Below are 21,709 nucleotides of genomic sequence, written 5' to 3'. Positions count from 1 at the left end.
AAAAAATATATATTTCACAGTGCACTGTTTTTACTGTATTTTGATTAAATAAATGCAAGTTCTTTCAAAAATATAAAAAAATCTTACTGACCCAAACCTTTTAAATGTAGTGCATATAGTTCTGTATTACTTAATCTTTTTATCTTGAAGTTAATGTAAACTTCTAATATGATGTTCTGTTCTCCATTATCTGCACCTGCCAGTGTTAACAAACCAGCATATTCAGGTCTAGACAGAATTTTGAAATTACAAAGGTAAGAGCGCACTACCAACATCAGTAATGCACATAAGCATGCAAACAACAGAGTGAGTATTTCCCTCTGCTGTTGTAAGTATAGCTGTGGACTGTGCTGAAAATCCTATTACACAGAGAGAAAAATGTCATTACAATAAGAGAGCCGTTTCTGATTCTATTTTCTGTTGCGATGAGGGAAACCCTTGTCAGGGCCGAGTGAAGGGTGTCATCCATCAGATGCTATTGCCTGTCTGGATGATAACTCTTAATCCACTTGTTTCAGCAGTAGATAGATTAGCGGCAGACTAATGCACCGTGAATGAAGCGCTGCCACTTGTAGTCAAACACACAGGTGTCAGGAGCCATCTCATGAGGCAAGCGAGGAAACGGTCACTCTCTGAGCCCAGAGCCAAAGTTAATAACACATAAGGCCATAAAAGCTGATACAGCATTGGAAAAAAAAAATGAGAGAGAGAGAGACAATCATGAACAATATAGCCACTACTATAAATACATTTGTATTCTTATTATTATAAAACCTCCTTTAAAAATAACTTTCAAAAATTTTAAACAAACTGATCCTCATATAACATACATAACACTTCATTAACACCATACATCACAAAAACCCAATAAATTAGCCTATGTCAACCTATAATATGCAAATTCAATCTTAAGCCTCCCTGCTATATAAGCCGCTTACACATTTCTTCAGGATCTATAGTTGACAATTGTAAACCTTTATTTTTCCGTGTTTTCCACACTACCAGTTTAGCCGTTCCAATCAGGTAATTTAATAAACATTGTTTTCCTTTTTGAAAATGTATATTTGATTCCTCCAATAAACACCTTATCCGAGAAATTCTCATCAAATTTCCTAAACCAACACCCAAGCAATTTAAATATACCTTTTAATCTCTCACACTTTAAAAACAAATGCTCCGATCCTCTTTTCCCCCACATAATCGACGTTCCCCTTTTACAGCTCTATTCAGGTGTGCCACATGTCCGTCTGTTTCTATCGCCCTATAAATAATCCTCCATTGTAGATCGCCAGAACGCTTCTCTACAGGAGGTTTATCTAGGGCCTTCCACCTGTTTCTTATCAGGAAGTCTGGCCTCAACAAATCTGCCACTTCGAAGCTTTTTGTTTTCTCAAAGAGTCTTGATGGACTGTTTTTACTAGAGAGAGAGATATTAACCAAAACATTTGTGATGGAAGTGCAAATAGTGTCAGTATGTGCAAAAAGTATTTGGACATCCCACATTTGAAATTTATATTTTTGCATTATTTAACAGAATATCAAATGGCATGTACAGTAAGAAATATAGCAAAGGTAAAAAAAAAAAAAAAAAGGCATTCGTGTGTAGCTCAAACAGTAGAGCATGGAATAATGAAATGGCTACCTTCAATGCATTGTATGTCGCTTTGGATGAAAGCTTCTTCCAAATGCATAAGTGTAAAAGTAAAAAATTCAAAAACAATTGTTCAGGTTTAAATGGTTTAAAAAATAGATTGTTCAAATTTAAGAAAAAAAAATATATAACATATTTGGACACTTTCAAATGTAAGTGAAACATGTTCATAGTTAATTTTATAAAGTTGTGGTTTGCTAAAGATCTGTGTGAACTTAAGGAGAACTGACTTTATTCATCGAGTTAAGTGTCAAGGTTGGTTACAGATGCCATATTGTTTGACATTTTGCATCTAATGCCATGAAATTCACACATGTGATTTTTACTGTAAGTATCCAAAAGTATCCAATCACATTTTGGGACACTGTATGTAAAGTAGAAAATATCAGAAAATGCTTCATTTTCATTACAGCTTTCAAGCTGTAAAAATGTTTGGTTATAGCGCAAGATAAGAGTATACTATTTTATCGAGTTATCCAATGGTTGATCTATTCATCTATTGTTATGCCATCTTCTACAATACCACTCGGATATGAAGAAAAAAAAACCCTGAAATATCCAAGAGGGCATTATTAAAAGGTAGAATGGGGGTTGGGCGGAGTGCTGGGCTGCCACGCGTCTTAAATGAAAAATGGCTTTCTGTGTCCCAGGAGCCTGTGAGTGCTGATGCCTTTAGATGCCCAAGCAGGCGAGCGTATAAAACCAGGGACATGCAAAACAAGGGGAGAAAAATGAATATGCGAACAAAGGCGGAGCTCCTATATCCCCTGGGGTGTGAGGACGAGGACGGGTGCGGGGAGAACTGAAATCACCTCATCCAGTGAGCTACATCATTTGCATGGTGCATAATCTCCAAGGCTCTGCCATGCAAATGCCTCGTAATGTTGATACGGTAGGCTTTCGAGTGGCTGTCATGGGTGAATTTATATATGCACTGCCAGCCAATGCAGGGCCCTAAATCACTTTCAATTAGGTGACACTTTCAATATACAGACTCTGATTTAGAGATATAGTTCTCTCTGCTTTGAGGCCTGAATCGAGCCAGCACATTGCCTAATATCAGATTTAATTCAGCATTTTTGGTCCCACCCTTCTCTGCCAAGTCTGTTTCCATTTACTCTGAAGTACATTCATATACAATTTCTGTTTTAGTTAAGGAAAGGCACATTTAGTATGTTTATAACACCCCATGATTTCATAAAAACAAGAAAGAGAAAAAGCAAAAAGATCACTTTTTCTGACTGCTATACCATTTGATAAGCACCAAAAAAAAATTGTTTTGTTTGAATTTCGTGATAAAATTGTATTAAAAACATACAAACAAAAAGCCAGAATTCAAGCTTTTGCTTAATCACGTTTCAGCTTATCCGACTGCTCGTTTGGATGGATGGAAAGGATGTACGCTAACGTATATTCGGGGCAGAGAAAGCACTCTCTACAGCACACGCACACACAGCGGGAAGCTTATTAATAGCTCTAATTTGATAATCAGGCATAGGGATCTGGGGCGATTTGTAGAGGAAGTAATTGTGCCTGTAATTGTGGCTCAGTCCAGCTACGGGCTTTCATTTCCTCTAATGGAGTGGCTGTGGCACAGGACAGAGCAGCTCTGGCTGTCAGAGTATAGTCAAAGGACAGAGAAAAGATTTTATACTTATCCATTCATCATCCCTCCTTCATTTACATTTCCGCACCTGACACTGATGAGGCCTATCAGATAAAGACAGAGATCATATCATACCTCAAGATAATAATCTTATCTGACACTATGATTCACGGTGTACCAGTCTCAGTATAGCCAAGTCAAAATCTGATTAAAATGTCTGCCCCTATCTGAGTCCACTTCACAGCTCATTTAGGGCAAATAATGGCTTAAATAATGGAGTTAAAGTTTTAATTTTAAGGAGAATACGATTATTTCATATCCTGAATGATTTGACCCCCTTCATTGGGGTGCTTTTAGAGATTTTTTTTACAGATGTTACCAAGAGACACAGTGTCAGGAAGTTTGCACTGAGCTTAACAGAGACATCACTGCAGTTAAAAGATAAAGGTTCAGTACTTTCCACCACAATTAAACATTTTACACAATGAATAGCACTCTTTATAATAGGTTTTAAAATAATACACACTCACATGAAGACCTCAGTCTTATCATTAGCCAAATAAAAGCTGGTTTATTCTATATGGAGAAGGTCGCCTCATGGCAGCCAACATCACATGACCAGCAAAATACTATTTACCTTAACATGGATGCACCCTTTTTATCAGGCACTTTTGCTCACAGAATAAATAAACAGCCAGACTGAAGCATTTCTACAAAGGAATCAGAACATTTGAACTGAACATTTTAATTGCGTGTGGTGCTTCATCCACATCATATCAACATTGTACCCAAAGACTCTAACCCATAATCTCATAAACTGTTTTAATGTGTTTTTGATCAAATAAATTAAATGCAGCCTTGGTGAGCATAAGATACCCGTTTCAAAATGAAGACCCCAAACGTTATATATGGGCTCTACTGTAATTAACATTAACATGAGCATGAACTAACAGTACATTATGTGTGAAAAAAGCATATGTCAGAATGGAAAGATTAGAAATAAACACAATAACAGCCCTGTGTTAGATTGATGTGCTTGGTCAAGCATCATCACTGCTATCATGTTCACAATAGAGTCATCATGAGGCAAACAGGAAAGAGACTGACAAAAGGGAACAACAAGATCAGAAAGAGGACAATGAAGATAAAGGAGAGTGGTTAGATAATCAATAATAAAAGATCATTTTATTCTTTTTGTATCTGACAATATTTGTATACAGACAACCATTTGGCACAATTCAAATTTATTTAGTACATTGCCAGCATCTAAAAATAGTACTGTGGGAATGACAAACTGAGAGGGGAAAAAAGGAATACGAAATACATTAGAAATGTCAAAGGAGTGGAAGTAGCTGTAAACCTCCCACAGACGATCACCTGTTAGAGTCCTCCTTAATACATATTTTCTGCCTTATTCTTTGTTTACAACGTCTCCCAGTCTATATCTTTCCTGTGGCCAACAGAGATTTTGATGAATATATTTCAGTCGGCACACATCAGTCGCTAATTAAGCATGACTGCGTCTCCATGTTGCTTCATCAAGAGAAAATGTCACTACTGCCTTAACATGTTAGAGAAATCCAACATAAAAACAGCACACTATAATCATGATGATAAAACAGTAAGGAGAGAAATAAAGCCACATATTCGCAGTTCAGAGGTCCATAAGCCCTCGTTCACCTTTAATAAACACTGCACTTCTGCAGGCAATGGTGTTTCCCTTTATTGTTTAATATCAAGAGGCAAGCAGATTGAAGCTAGCAATTCAGCAATTTCCCCTTTTCCTGCAGGATAACTCCAGCTGAGAAAAAGAGCTGGGCTGTTCAGAGCCAATCTGAAATTTTATTTAAGGATTTGATTGAGCTGTAAGAAAAAAGAAAGTCAAATATTGGGAGTTAATAATAATATAAAAAAAGATATAATGAGCAGGGTTACATTGGTTAAAGTGCTGTTCTCACCGATATTACTCTCTAATACCATGAGAGCATATTAATATGGACAAAGAATATGTACAAAATTAAATACATCAAATTGTATGAAAATGTAAATATAACCAAATATGAGGTGATGAAAGTTAACGGCTCACATTAAAAAAAAAACGTTTGCGATTGAGGGAAAAATATATTCTAAATATAATCTTTCACTTTGGTGTTTTGCCTTGAACTGCTTTTCAGTGGTTGTCTTCAGTGTAATTCTTCCGAATAGGTGCAACTAATAAGATACACTGATATTATTGTGGAGATATTTTTTACACTAGACCTGACATTTAACAGCTCAAGGTTATAGTATTTATTTCCTATTATTCTATTCCAGGAAAATGTAGCTTTCAGATCTGACGTTGCTAAAAAATACACATGAATTTCAAGCATATCTATTTTAATTGATCTTTCTTCCTTATTCACTACCTTCCATGCCAATATACTGTGTCTCTGCAGATGCCTGACGGCACATTCCATTTACTGCCAGTTAACGAAACAAGATTACATATGGAGACTAGGCTGTTTATCATCACCTTCAAAGCTGAACAGGTTAAACCCACAAAAATCACCTCATACTGGTCCAAAAATGAATATTAAAACTGCCAAAATTAAGTAGCTACATGTAAATATTACAATACGCAATATAACACAATGACTTCATGGCTCACAGTTATATTTGTTGCTGTGAGACTCTGATTTCTTCCTGTAATTCCACACAAATACATAAAGGATTGAAAGCCGGCATGTCTGCCAAGGCCGCTGATGAAAACTAAACATGGCTTGAAGTCGAACTGGCCCCTGGGACCCTTCCAACTCACGCTTGCACGTCTCTTTCTTTGTATTCTTTCCTCTATCTAATTTTCGGCAGGATGCGAGAGCTAGGCGCACTACACTGATTTCCATCAGCGCCCAGGAATATAACCTCTTTGTTGCCTGGGCAACCTGCATTTGCCTTAGCGGCTTTTTTGCATATTGCTGCAAATTTTTTCCATTAGTGAGCCAGTGGTAAACAGGAGAGGAAGATAAGGCTGGAGGGGGAGGGAGAAGGTTGGCAGCAAAACCAGCTGGTTTAGGATCAGACTTTCGGGTCGCACCATGGCACAACACCTACAGCACCCAAAAACAATAAGCTATTCATTAACCAATGAGTAGATCTCAGGAAACATGTCCAGGCTGCGTTTCTCAAAAGCATCGTGAGCTAAGTTGATCGCAGAGATCAACGATCCTCTTAGGCCTATATGCTTTTGGGAAAGCAGCCCTGCTCATTTTTCACTATAAAAGAAAGAAAGACATTTTTTGGCATTATTTATTATATTTGGCAAATGTATTTTCTCAATTTATTTATTTACGCTTTCAGGGGGTGAATATGACATGCAGGAATAAATATGTACATTGTGGCCAAGAATTAACAATTCGTACACAAGACTTTCTAAATCGTTCCCTCGTTTAAATCACACGCATAATATAATAATTCCTACCCTCGTTTTAGTAAATCGTGTCCACATCTGTACCAATTTGTTCCCTCGTTTTGATTGAACTAAAACAAGGGAATTAATTACAACAACGTGGCCACGATTTAGTAAAACGAGGGAACAAATTAGCAAAACGTGCTGACGTACAGTATTAGTATAAGTTGTGGGAACGAATTGTTAAAGTGGCCACAATACACATATTTTTTCCAGCATATCATGTGCGGGGCTCCGTAGAAAGCCAAAGTTTGACAAGTTTTTGTGACACTCACCCAGATATTGCACCAGACATAAAATATCACATTATGCATGACACACTCAGCATCTGTGTGGGTCATTCACACAAAGAACAAACAGTGTTGTGAGTGTATAAACAGGAACAGGAAGGCATTCATCTTTTGTTACATCAAATAATATACATCTTATGGTGCTATATACAGTAAAGAAAGCTTCATCATCTCTTTAAGTGGTATGAGCATTAAATGAATGCTTCGCTGTTGACCTATGACCTTTTGCAGAGTCAGAGGGAGTTATAGAGGTTGTAGATTAACGCTGGGTCTGGGAGTTACTGTGGGCTAACGGGACACAGGTTAACCCGCAGATCTCTCGACTCCCCTTTGCATCCCTGCACGCAGAGTGCAGCCAAGGAGAAAATGAATTCCTTAGTACTTGATTATACTATTAGCCTTAGCTCCGACTTGTCCATCCAATGTCCCACATCAGCACTTTAATGGCCGCAGACGTGACTCCCCGGTCGAATGAAATAGAGACTGGCTCCTGCAATATGCTAGTAAAGGGCAATTTACCTGATGGAAGCCCCTTCAGCCCCTTCTTTACAGCCATAAGACCACTCATCATCTCCTCAGTCACCCCCTCTTCTTTTTATTCATCCGAAACTCATTCTCCAGCCATCCTGCGGTCATGCATCATCTGTCCCACATCGAGTGCACCTGATTGAATACATCAAACAATCTCTCCAAACCCTCCATATTTTACATGGACGGCGTAAAATGAAGAAAAGCAGGAGGGATAGAAAGAAACACAGAAAAGGTATGGAGGTTAAAGAGGTGCCCTGATTGTGTTATAACGTTCCAAATGTCCACTTGCTGTCCAGATGGAATAAACTCACGTTCTCCAGTGAGAAAACGAATAACTGGTTTTATGGATCCTGATGTTGAGTGGCACTTGCAAAGCGATTGGCCAGTTGCTTCTTAAATGTAAAGTTATAAAGCCACCAACAGGCCAGACAGAAGATGATATATGAGAAAACTGATTCAACGAAGAGTCAAAGAGGCCTTCATCTCACCTTGGATGAGATGAAAATAACACTCAAAGTAAATAAAACCTGTGGTGCATGTGACTCAATGCATTAAAGTGTGCATGAACAAATGTTTATTTTACATGTAAATTTATTCTGAATACGAATGCTGAATGTAGAACCACATGGAAATCAAAACAGTTCAGGGGACTGCAAATAGCATGGTGTCACACACACACACACACAAATCTACTGATAGGGGGCAGTGCAGCTATAGTCAGGCGCTTGCAGAGTGAATGAGACGATGATAAATGAGTGAGCTGCTCTCATTAATGCAGATAATTAACTCCAATGGAGAAACATCAGGCACATACACAGCACAGCACAACAACATCCTGCCCGAGAAGGAAACAGGCCACTGACTCTACTGATGCAAGATGGAAATATTCTCCCGTGATACCAAATTGATTTTCAGACAAAACACTGACAACATTTAATTGCATCATCTCGAAGTTTGTTTGGGGTCTGAGAGAGCCCTGTTAAAAACTCAAAAATATGTTTGGTTGACACACACGTATCAGGATTCAGGACATAATAAAAATCATCTGGTCCCTGGCAGGTCTTAAAATGAGGTAAATACAACCTAAGATGAACAACAACTCGGCACATTACGACAACGGACAAAGACAGGATAAAGGCCTCATTATACTTCTGCGCCGGACATACGCCGGAGCCTATACGCCGTAGGCAACGTGCTGGTTTTAATTTATACTTCTGCGTCGTTGTCCGCGTTGACGCGCACTTAGGAGCATGCGAAACCCCGAGGGAGGGGTTCTGGCAGACCAATCACAGCGCTTGCGTCCGCATAGAATTGACGCGTTGTTACATTTTTGGAGAGGTGCACGTCAGGGTACGCGCGCTACACACAGCCTACGACGTAGCTACGGCGGCAGTTCGACGCAGAAGTATTAGGCCTTAACGAAAGCATGGCTACATGACAAATGGTTACTATAGCCTTAGCCTAACCACCATTAATCGCAATAAGCTCTGCGTTTTGTTACTTTCAATAAGAAACAACATGTCATCTTTCAAATTATGTCCATTTCAAAACGAAATTCAAAAAGAAAACGGCGTTTTGACGCTCTTTAATATGGCGTGAAAGATCTCACAGGCGCCTCAGTTCGAGCGGCAGCGCGAGTGAACGCGATCATCTCTTCCTCGTTATAGCCTATAGTTACAGAATAAAACATGAATGAACATCTGAAGGTATGTTGAAAGATACAGTACAACTTACTGAAACGTTTCATCTCGTGTAATCGCTCAATAAATAGCAATTGAATTTAGGCTAATAGTTTGGGCTCTGTTGTTAACCTTTATTATTATAGTTAGGTAGGGCTCCCTATAGCAGAGATAATTTTTTTATCCTTAAGAAACGTAGTTATAATTGAATTTATTTAAAGACAGAGACACAATTTGTTCAGTAAACCACTGTTACATAATACAAAAAGCAATTTTATGTTTAGTTTTCTCCCCCCCACTTTACTGAACCTGTATCGAATTTTGACTTCAAAACCAACCGTCTGTTTTGTGTAGGCTACCATTACACCACTAACGCTATATATATATATATATATATATATATATATATATATATATATATATATATATATATATATTTATATACAAAAATTTATATATATAAATACTATAGGCTACATATAGCCTATGTATGCGGAGAGACAGACAGACAGCTGCACAAAATATCAAAGCACATGCACTACTATCTGACATCAAACTTGAATTTTGGTGTAGTTTTTTTTTAAATACACCAGACTACTTGAGTGCAAATAGATCTGCTGTGTTCCCAGTGCTTTTTACACCAGGGTGCCAAAAAAGAAAAAAAATGAAAGATTAATTTATAAAAGGAACTGCTCGCACTACATCACACTGATCTACAGAGGGTCTTGCCCATAGATGGGGATCAGAGAGCCATCTAGAGGACAAAGCTGAAAATGAAATTGTGGAATGCAGTCAGTTGCAAAAGTAACAGAATGCCTTATAAGACAGGGATGTTCAAAATAATTTGACCATCGCCAATTCTTACGTGGCCTGTGATTGAGACAACTTAGAACTTGAGTTATCGCTCTTGAGAAATTATAAGAAATTCAGTCTGAACTATAGTGTCAATGGGTTTGGGTATTGCTATAACGTACAGACAAATTTCATAATGCAACATAACTTTCATCTTTAGATCAACGCAAAAGTCTAATTAGAAGATCCCTTGTGAATTTCCTAAGTGTTTTTAGAATGCAGCTTTTCGAATTAAAGCAAATTTAAGTGTGTGGTTAACATTAACTCAAAAGACTTTCATGTGTTGTAGAACAAATTAGTCATAGGCTCAAACTTGTTTTTGAAGATGCTGCTGTAAAATATCAAGCACTGGGAGTTTTGATTTAATTGTGAATACATAGATTAGGAAACTTAAATTTGAACACTCATAGGCAGAACTCAAAGTAAGCTAACACTTACTTTACACAAATATTGGGTAAACTATTAATTTTTAATTACACTGAACAATAATAATAATAAAAAATCAATACTATTTAAATGTATTAAATGGAATTTATTTACATGCCATCTTAGACTTTTTACTCTGCTCAACACAGTTCAATCTGGAATTGTCTTTGTGAAGACAGATTGTGCAGAAACTATGTTAAGGCTGCATAATTTACATTTCACATTTACTCATTTATTAGATGCTTTTAGCCAAAGTGATGTACAAATAAGGAATACAACAAGAGATTCATCTTAAAGAGGCAATAAAACAAGAAGCCCTAGCAATCCAATGTTTTTCAAACATCATTCCAAATAGTACAAGCTAGAACAGGGAGGGATATAAGAAATGGTGAAAGCATAAAAGTATTTTTTTTTTATTATTATTTACTAGTCTACCTTTATGACCAGCCTTCACGTTGAGAGCAACTATGTTGCTTCCTTAGACAGCTCACTAGTTTTTGGAGCAGAGCCCATGTGCGTTTTATTAAAGAGCGATACCCATCGTTAGGGACCGCACACACAACCACAAATCATCATCAGACAGCCTGAGACTGAGACTCTTAATATGACCGAGGTGTGTAGTAACCCCAGAGACCCTGCAATAAAGAGAGTGAATCAGACACCAACAGCCTAACAAAACCTTCAATGTGTCGCATGCACTCAGCCACCTATTTTGTCTTTTTTCCTTTCTATTGACGTTTCAGCCTTAGACCCAACAAAGACCCAGATCCCTGAGCAGTCCTACAAGAATGAAATGTCATAGTTCAAACAACAGCTATGGGGATGAAGAAAGATGCTGTCAGGTTGGTACCTTGTACACGTACAGTATTGAACTGGGCCGTAACTGCATAAATGAATGCCACCCCTTTGTGCCTACTTTTCCGACAACACATACACACTAATGAAAGCACACAAACTCATTTGGACAATTAGTATACTAGCACAACACAAAACCACACCATTGTCTCACTCAATGTTAAGAACAGTGGAAACTGATTTGCGTAATTACTCTCAGCCATTAGCTTCAGGAAAAGCCATCACATCAAAAGGAAATGAGGGAGGATCCTCTCTCTCTCTCTCTCTCTCTCTCTCTCTCTCTCTCTCATATAATAAACCGTTGCGCATGCAAAGGGAATGCACCCCACTTCATTGATTTCAAATCCGGACACCTGATGTTACAAAAAAATTCTTGTTATAAATAGTAATAAATAAAATGAAAAAATAACAGTTTTAAGAAAACAAACACATTTCTAATGTAAAATAATAACATGCATGCAATAGAAATACACAGCACGATTTCAAAATCTGACACCCGATATCACAAAGTTTTGCTTATTTTCATAAAAAAGAGAAATAATATGTTACAATAAATAACTTGAAAAGGAAAAAAGATTTAAATAAAATAAACTGTTAAAGTTATAAATAATAATAATACATGTAAGAAAGAATGTGTCAAAACCAAAAGCATTACTGGAACAACAACAAAAACTGTAATCTGTTTCTATAAAAATTTAAATGTCAAAAAGATCCCACTTGACTTGACAGAACTCCCCCCCCCCCCCAGCACCACACACACACGCACGCACGCACACACACACACACACCAAGTTTAATTGAATTTGCTGCTGCCTCCTAATCAAGGCCAGTATGATCTACATATGGCTGCATCCACCCCTCTCTTGCATGTCTGAGAGCCTGGCATTGAGCCAGCAGACAGAAAGGAACAGAAACATGAAACACAGGGAGAGAGATACGAAGAGAGGCGGTAAGGTAGAGCCAAAACAACAACAGGAAAATGAAGCCATGTAGAAAGGACGAGAAAAACAAATTCGAAACAAATCGCACAGATGCCTGCAGAGACAATCGAGGGGCAAGGTGAGGCATGACGGCAGGTGGCCACAACCATGCCCGCCGCTCTGAGCAGTGATATAAAACAAAACGGCAGGTAATGTGTCTAATTAAAGTGGGGTCCTTAAAAAAGGAAATAGGCAGTTTTAATTAACACAGTCTTATAGCAGCTAACATATGCATATTAGAGAGGTGGAGTCAGAACTAGAGCTGTTGACTTTCTGCTAATTACTACGGAGGAGACCTCAAGGACGGCTTGAGCATATGCTGATTATTGTGGGAAAAATGCAAGAGAGTTGAACAAAGGTTATGCAGACGAGTCGCTACTCTAGATGATGACATTACCCACACCTCTTCTATATATTCTGTACGTTTGGTATTTATATGAATATGGTAAATTTGGTATTTTTGGAATTTGGTATTCGCACCATTCAAACATATCAAAGCATTTTTTTTTTTTTTACGCAGATTGAGTGTTGATATTTATTAATGTGGTCCACACAAATGTTGTCTCCCATTGCTTTCCTCAATGTGAGGAAAAGCTACGTACAGGACTGATGTGTTTTCCCGCAGTAGCTATAGTTAATTAAACAAACACATAGACAAAAAATGGAGAAAGTTTATACAACCAGTGGTTCTCAACTGGTTTGGCTTTACGATCTACAGTGGCAAGCCATAATAGCACAGCATTTAAAATGATTTTAGAGTCATCAGACAAATTAGTAAAGCATTTTATTTGGCCATAACATAAAAATAATTCAGTTTATCTGTATTGTACAGAATTTGAAGTCTTCGACTGCTGGAGCTGGTCAGATGACAACTGTTAGTCGCTAAGCAGATTTATTTTTCCAAAAAAAATAAGCGCAGATGAGACAAGACAGCATATAATTAGAGTGACCGCAAATACAAACACGTGCATCAAGCAGAGATCAGGAATTAGTCTTCAGGGGCAAAATAAATGTGCCCCCTTTAGAGTTCAGTGCCCTGTAACAGTGGGGGCTTTTCCCAGTAATAAGTGCACTCAAGGGGCTCTCTCATCTTCATGAAGATGGCGTCCACACACAAACTATGCTCATTCAAATGGCAAATTAATTTAATTACAGCAACATGCAAAAGCGCAAATAAAGGGAGGAGCAGGAGGGAGGGAGAGCAAACAGACCGTAGTGGGAACAGATGCCCCGCTGTCTCATTCCGTGAGATACGGGAAAGAAGGAATCTGGGAAACAGAGTTCTGTGAGCTGAGAGGCAGAGGTGTAGACATAAGGTGCAAGCAAAGCAGGGCACCATCTGTTTCTGTAAAGGTGAGAAAACGGGGTGCCATTTTAACAGAGATAAGAATGCATCTCCATTTTGAGATGGATGGGGAAGGACATAAATACAGATATGCAACACATCACAATGATAAAGATGATGCAAAAGAGGACATTATTTTAAATGCATCTTTGGTATTTACAAGTGTATAAGATATTTGCTGGAAATGCCTGGGTGCTTGTTTAAGATCAACTCCAAGCACATGAATGATCCTAAAAAAGGCCAAAACATAATAAATATTTTGATAATTACATTTCAAGGCAATAAAATAAAACTTCAAGAAGTGTGATACGGACAGGTGCTTCAGGTGTGATTGTGCTCTACTGTAAGATACCTCATTCAAGTAAGCTGTTAAGTCAAAGCATTGACCTAAAACGCTGTACATGGTACCTGCTGAAAAAGATGAATTACTTGCATCTGGAGTATCAATTCTGGAGTATAAAGGCTTGCAGTACATGTAAAGTTAAAAAAGCATCAGATTTTTAGTTCATCTCTATGCTAAAAAAGCAGAATGGATCCAGAGGAAATGAGAGCATGTTACACTAAATTAGAAATAAAATAAAAAAACCTGTTAAAACACCATATAATCAGTACTGATCCAGATATAAATAAAATTGGCTAAAAGCCAAATAATGTATCTGACATAATGAATATACAATAACCTTGTTAATAAAAGCAAGTAATAGAGAGAGGCATTAGAAATAAGCAATTTTCATATACTTGTTGCAGAGCAAATGTCAAATGAATGTCAAAATTATATGGCTTTAATAAAAGCAGGCAATTTAATCTGACGGACAACTTAATTTAGTACCTAGATGGAAAATAATATCATGGAGTGGAAAACAGAACTCATTAATCAATAAATCTGTCCCAATACCACATAATTTGAGCAATTACATTTATAAAAAGAGTCAAACTAATGATTTACCATTTAAATCTTTATTTCCTTAAAATAACAGGATATCAAAGTTATTTGTGTTACTCTGAATACCAATACAAAATTTTTATCACTATGAATATACAGCACAGTACAAAACAAAGATATTTTCCCAATGACGAGCATTAATAAAGGGGGTTTGCAGACAAGAACAAAGCCTGAAGAACTTTTAAAAGTGTTAAAAGTGGCTCCTCATCAGACGTGGCAGGCAGCTTTAAGGCACACAGACATCTTAGCACCTGTAGGCCCTTTCCTCTAGGCTAAGACAAAAACAAGACACCTAAACTGACAAGATTTCCACATATTCAGCATGACTGGAAGAGAACGAGGCGTTCTGGAAGGTTTAAGATAAATGGCACTGAATATGCCCTGATAAAAACAGTGTACCAGGTGGACAGTATACACACAATTAAACGATTCATTAAAATACATTGAACACACTGCTATTCTCTGTCCAGTTCAGGTCACATTCTGCAATAAATAAGATCGTCTGTATAAATTATGTGACGATCTCATTTAATCCACATAAATACTATTCAATTTGGATAATCTTTCAAACACAACGCCCAAACCTCATCACTATGTTTTTATATGGTACTGGGGGAATTATTTGCGCAGATTTGATGAAAGAATTGGCAGAAACAATGGCACACCAGGTTCTCCACAATGCTGTAGGCAACTAGTATTTGCTTTGTATGTATAGACATCAGATATCCTGTAGTTTTATAAAGTGGAATGGAAATTAAAAGGTGCTGCCACTTTAGCTCTGGGTTCAAAAGATGACTTAGCCTTGTCTCTTATCTGTCTCGCTCAAAATTAAGCATAAATATTAAGAGAGCATTCGACGAATCACATAAAAGGAGCGTTCTGAGCATTTTCCTGTAAAATAATCATGGCGATATCGAAAAGGAAGAGTGATGCTGCATGTGAAGAGCTTTTTGCACAGCTTGACCAATCAGAAACTGCCTCGTAATCAACTTCAGCACGCACAGACCTGAAGCATCAACAGAGTGAGTCAAACGCATGCAGTATATAGAGATGCTCTTTAACGGCTGTATTTTTGACCTCTTCGCCCCTCCAGTGCCCGTGCAGATGGCTTGAGGGTTTAAGAGCACTGTGCTGGAGTTGCTTGGAGGTAAAGTCATTATGTGCTTCTCTTGATGGACCTCTTCACCTCAGGTCCATGGCTGATTGAAGGGGGCGGAAAGGAGTGTAAGGTGAATGGAGGGTTGGGGATTGGAGAGGAGTGAGGAACAGGAGCGTAGGGGTTGTTTATTTCGGGGCGCTAGATTTCGTGGGAGGCCGGATGGTGGTCGCCGAGGCCGTTTGCCTGAGTGTTATTCTCGTTGAGCCGACGGACGCGGTACATCTCGTAGTGGATGCTGCTGGTGATGTCTTTAATGTTCTGCATGTGGGTTCTGCAGAACATGAGCCAATCACAGAGTTATGATGATGAAAACAAGCCCAGCACGTCACTAACACTATCACAATTAAAGTCCACATCAAAATTACAATTATTTAATGACCCTCAAAAAGGTCCAAACCCATATGGCCTACTTTCATTTTTGGAACACAAAATGAGATATTCTGAAAAATGTCTCAGTATTTTTTTTTTTTTGACCATCCAACGGAAGTCAAAGGTTGCAAAACAACATTTGGACTTTCATTGTATGGATATGGATATTTTGTTTTCCACAGAAGAAAGTCATACAGGCTTGGAACGAGATGAGAGAGTAAATAATAGAAAATGACGATAGAATTTCATTTTTGGATAAACAATCGCAGCTGTACAATTGTGAAAAAGCAGTACACTTTAGCATACTTTTAAAAAGAGTACTTATTAGAGAAATAATCTGCTTTAAAATAATACATTTTAGAACAAACTATATGTATTGTTTGTGGACACTTAATTGCATGTTAATTGCAATTGAATGAAAATGTATCATGGTTTAAATTTATATTAAATGCAATTAGCTGAACTTTAGAGTGCCTTTTTTGCAATACTTAAGTTCATCTTTATATGTAATTTCATAATTACATCTATTGTCTTTGAAATATGTTTTAAAGAGCACTGCTGAATGTCCTGATGAGGATTGTACAGTATGATAAACTAAAACATACTTAAATGTCATTTTTATTGCAACTTGTATTTCAACACATGTAATGATCAAGTAGCAATTTATTACATTTAAGTTAATAAATATTTAAGTTAATAAATATTTAAGTTAATAAACATTAGGTAACACACTACAGTAATATGTGCTTTCGTATGTTAGTCAACAGCTTCTTTGAAGCATGACAAAATATTAAAACATGATTTAAAATGTACTTTTTAAAAGTAATTTGACATTACAAGGTGCACTTTTTTTAGTGTACTTAAGTATGTTAAGAAAAAGTCATGAACGTGTACTCTCTTTAATAACACTTAAATGTCCTTTTATTTAATTCATATTTTATAATCTGGAAGTAGTTTAAAAACAATTTTTTTTTAAGATTTGAAGTGCACTACAAGGGCACATTTAACACAATTAAGCACCGTTCTACAAGGGTATACTGTAATACTATTTGTTAAAAAAACAGGCATAGACTTAATCCACTGACCTTATAAGGAGGTCCCGCAGGTAGGCAAACTCACAGTGGGCAATATTCTCAACTATAGACAACAAAACGCAACAGACATAGAGTTAAAAACAGAAGGTAAAGAACACTTATTAGATCTATTAGAAAGTTCTTCCTCTCTAGCCAATTGGAGCAACAAAAAGCAAAGACCACTTGTTCACTAGGTAAAGCGGTGGACAGAGATAAGACAACCCCCCCCCCCCAAGTCTATAGTAATTCCATTTAAACCAAAGTCTTCGTGAAAGATTACCATGAGAGCTTGACAAATGCCTGGATGTGAAAAAATGTTTATGAATTATAGATTATGTCAAACTTCATCAATGAGACAGAGGAAGCCACCATGGAGGGAAGCCACCATAGTACAGGAAATGAAAGGTTTTCAAAGAGACTTTAATAAGAGGAGTCAAGCTCTTCAAAAAGATTACAGGATAATTACAGAGTCATTTGACTCTCAAAACAGCTCACCAAAAATTAAAGAGTTTTACTTTGTGAGCAGCTAAGCACATCAACAATAGACCCTTTTCACATTTTTCAGAAGTGGAAGTCATCAAACTTCTATAGCGATGAATGGGAGACGATAATGTTTATATTTGTATTTGCTCTAAAAGCAAAAGAGAAAAACTGTGATAGTGTTTCCACAAGTTTCCAAAAGAGGGATTGATTACAGCAGTTAGAAGAGAGCAAGATGTCAAATTTGCCATCAGTCCCTCAGCCATTGTATTAGGAAAACTCTCGCAGCAGCATTCATTTTATTATTATTATTTTGTATCATTTACTGCCAAGATAATACAACAAAGCATAGCGTTATAAATGTGTATAATAATACAAATATATATATTTTTTGTTGCTAGATTTGCAGTGTTGATTTGCAACATTTGCAATGTTGATAACTGTAAATGCTTCATCACAGTCCGTGAAAAAGACAATAATATAATATAATTCATATAATATAATAATTAATATAATATAATATAATATATGACATTTACAATGATACAAAAGATTTATATTCTACATAATGCTATTCTTCTGATCTTTCTATTCATCAAAGAATACAGAAGTAATAATGAATGATTATAAGCTGCAGGAACTCGTGATAAAGGCATTTTAACAGTCCAGCAGCTTGCTGACTCACAGTCAAAATGACGCACTCATAATGGTCTTCTGAGTGGGTCTTCATTAGATAAGGCTTTCTGATGTTTGACTCATAGCCGTGTGTCTGTGGTTAATGAGCTCCCTTGATGTGATTTTGGAACGTTGCTGTCTGCATAGTCCGCTAATCACCTTCTCTCTCTCTCTCTCTTCTCTAAAGAGGTTTAGAGACCAAAGAGTCACAATACCTTCAATAGTTCCCCATTTTGTTTTCCTTCCTAAGAGTCTTCTCCCATTGACCTGGTATTCCTGGTCACTTCCTACTACCGCAAAAGGAATCATCTCCTAAGGGAAAAAGGAAGGATACAGATAATATCGCAATGTTTTTAATGAATTACAGTATGGATGCTTTTCTAAGTGTAGTGCAAACTCACTCTTATTTTCTCATTGATTGTTCTGTCCTCCGCATCCTCATCGAACTCTTTCTGTGGATAGACGTCAATCCCATTGGCTCGAAGCTCTTCCCTGATCTACACAAAATGAAAACAGTTAAGTGCTTCAGGAGAAAAGTATATACAAAATGGATAAAGAAAATCCATGTAGTCTTTAGAAACATTGCTAATATCGAAAAATCTTTAATACGTCAATATTGTGACATTCTAATTTTTTCCATGAAAGTTGAACTAAGAGACGTTTTTGGAATCTTTCAGGAGATTTCTCCAAAAAAGAGAAAGATCCATGTCTGTGTTCCAAACAGCATGTGTTCTTCCTGTAAGAGGCACGCCAGCAAAAGCACAAGGAGCCGTTGAGGTTGGCGAGCGCTTCCTTACTGCTATGTGAAACGCCACTAACAACCCCAGAACAGATGTTTCTTACCTACACTTCATCATACCATGTGTCATTTCAGCTTCAATCCACTGCTCTAAAACTGCATAAACTAGTCCACTGTGGCTTTGTTTCAGAATAATCAAAAAGTTTAGGACTTCCAAGTCAGTCCTTGTTTTTGTTTTTTTGCCATGCATATTAAGTAATCCACCATCCCGTCATAAATAAAACTGCATTAGTGATTTCACAGGGAAGCAGTGTTTCTGTAGAAGCTTTAGAGACGCCAACTGCAATTTGGGAAATCTCCTAGGGAAGAAAAAGACTCAGTTTGCCAACTACAGCTAGAGTAACAACATGACAGCCTTTACCACTTCTTTCACACATCAATGCATCGACTTGTGGCATTCATATTATCCTACCGGGGCTCACTGCACAAAGATGCACATTGTATTTTGTCTGTTATTGTCCCTTCATAACCATGAGCTCTACTCAGATGTAAATATTAAGGATGGCATCAATTTCAAACCAATTCAAGCCAGATTCAGACTTAAGAATGTTAACAATCAAGAGGACTGTGCAGAACAGATTTCATTCACAGACTTTGCAAGCACAGATTTCACAGGACGTTTCAGTGTGGTATGTTTTTTTTTTTTTTTAATTAGGACTACATTGTACTCTCTTTAGTTCTAGAAGCTGCTCTCCATAAAATGTGCAGCTCACAGATAAACGTTGGGGTTATAATGTTCAGGAACAATGTTTAAAATACATTTTAACCACTCTTAAGTTCGTCAGCCTTAGGAAGGTCAAACAAATGAGTTTTGGAAACAGGGTGGACAAAACAGCATCTCATTGGCATCGCGACAACACTGTCTTCTATGATGCAGCTCAGCCAGGCCTCGTCCCCCTTTTTTGCGTATTCCGTGGGCGGGGTTATTTAAATGAGGAACATTATGACTTCATAAGATCCGGAAAAAACGTGTTGTAGTCAAACAAGCCTTTTGTTGTAGTTTTTGGAAAGTGAGTTCTGTTAAATAAAATATCTCCATTTGGAGTGGACTTGAGCTTTGTAACCTTGCAGATCTTTTTCATGCTCAAACAGCAACATTACAGAATAACTAAAGTCGAAAAAGTATTATAAGACCACTTTAAGGTTTTCTTTTCAAGAATTTCTTTTGTTTTCTTTATAATGATATTAGGACAGGGCCATCCTGACATTTTAATTCTAAAAAGACTTAGCAAACACTGGTTTGCCACTTTATGTATGAACGGAATTTTTGAATAAATTAATAAATCTGGCCAAAAAGTCCATCTTAAAAAAGTCATGTCGTTTTAACAATGACCAGCAGTACAACATGGCAGTCAGTCGAAATAACGGCTTGCTCTACAGTTAATAATTTGTCACAATAGAAAAATAAGTAAAGTGGCACGATTTTTCACTTTATAAACGAGAGCAACAACATTAAGCATTCATCTGTCTGTCAAATTTGAGCTCACCTTCTTTTTGAAGAAATCCCTCTCCTCCAGAGTCAGGGTGTCAGCCTTAGCAATGACAGGAACGATATTCACCACCTTGCTGAGACGTCTCATAAACTCCACATCCAAAGGCCTAAGACTGAGAAAATGACAGGAAAAATAGATGTACAGTGAAACCTACATTACTGTTAACAGGACCGTAACTTAACCACCAGAGGGCGAAAAACACCCAAAATGCACATGCTCTAAGATATGACATTCTCTAAAGATGCTTGTGGATGGAAAGATTATTCAAACAGAAGGTGAACGGAGACCTTTGAATGTGAAATGAAAAAAGTGAAAAATAAAAGGCACACAGATCTCCTGCCAGAGTGACTGTTCGACTCTATTTAGCCAAGTTGTTCAAAGCCAGAATGCAGCTTCTGGGAGGTGACATCTGCAGTGTTTGACAGACATGAAACAGTCAGACATTCACAGAGGGCCACAGAAAGGCCTGCAGCACACACTCTGGGGGCATCAGGACACAACAAATCCATGAGTGTGTGGTTGACATGTGCGTTCAGAGTCCTTAAAACTTTTTCAAAATAAGTTGAATGGATGAATGAATACACAGTCTTATGTCTCAGAGGTTTTGGTGACATGGACTCTTAAGAGGAACTCAAACAGCTTTGTTCACGTGCATAAATAACGTGCCAAGAAAATGCATGGAATATATATACATATACACACTACTGTTCAAAAGCTTTGGGTCACTAAGATTTTTGTTTAAAATAAATAAATTATTTTATTCAGCAAGGATGCATTAAATTGATCAAAAGTGACAGTAATGACATTTATAATGTTACAAAAGATTTCTATCTCAAATAAATGATGTTGAACTTCCTATTCATCAAATAATTCTGAAAGATGTATCAAGCTTAAATCCTAAGCAAAACTGTTTTCAACATTGAAAACAGCATATTCAGCTGAGTAATGATGCTGAAAACTCAGCTTTGCCATCACAGGAATAAGTCACATTTTAAAATATATTCAAATAGATATTTTTAATTTTTAATAATTGTAATAATATTTCACAATATCACTCT

General features: G+C 37.2%; 2 protein-coding genes across 7 annotated transcripts in view; both read right to left on the bottom strand.

Annotated features, from left to right (window-relative positions):
• tnrc6c1 (trinucleotide repeat containing adaptor 6C1) overlaps nucleotides 1-21,709 on the bottom strand; it is a 180,320-nt gene that overhangs the window by 107,938 nt on the left and 50,673 nt on the right. The gene's annotated exons all lie outside the window — the stretch shown is intronic.
• Nucleotides 14,883-21,709, bottom strand: part of septin9a (septin 9a) — a 105,911-nt gene continuing 99,084 nt past the window's right edge. For all 6 annotated transcript variants that reach the window (XM_079887891.1, XM_079887892.1, XM_079887895.1 and 3 more), the window contains 5 exons: nucleotides 20,646-20,763; nucleotides 18,761-18,856; nucleotides 18,575-18,671; nucleotides 17,217-17,268; nucleotides 14,883-16,033 (listed from right to left, as the gene is read on the bottom strand). In XM_079887891.1, the coding sequence (XP_079744017.1) occupies nucleotides 15,901-16,033; nucleotides 17,217-17,268; nucleotides 18,575-18,671; nucleotides 18,761-18,856; nucleotides 20,646-20,763 (496 nt within the window). In that variant the 3' untranslated portion in view covers nucleotides 14,883-15,900. The remainder of the gene's footprint in view (nucleotides 16,034-17,216; nucleotides 17,269-18,574; nucleotides 18,672-18,760; nucleotides 18,857-20,645; nucleotides 20,764-21,709) is intronic.

This window comes from Squalius cephalus (genome assembly GCF_949319135.1).
Source record: "Squalius cephalus genome assembly, chromosome: 1".
Taxonomy (NCBI): domain Eukaryota; kingdom Metazoa; phylum Chordata; class Actinopteri; order Cypriniformes; family Leuciscidae; genus Squalius; species Squalius cephalus.
This window is presented reverse-complemented; position numbering and strand designations above follow the sequence as displayed.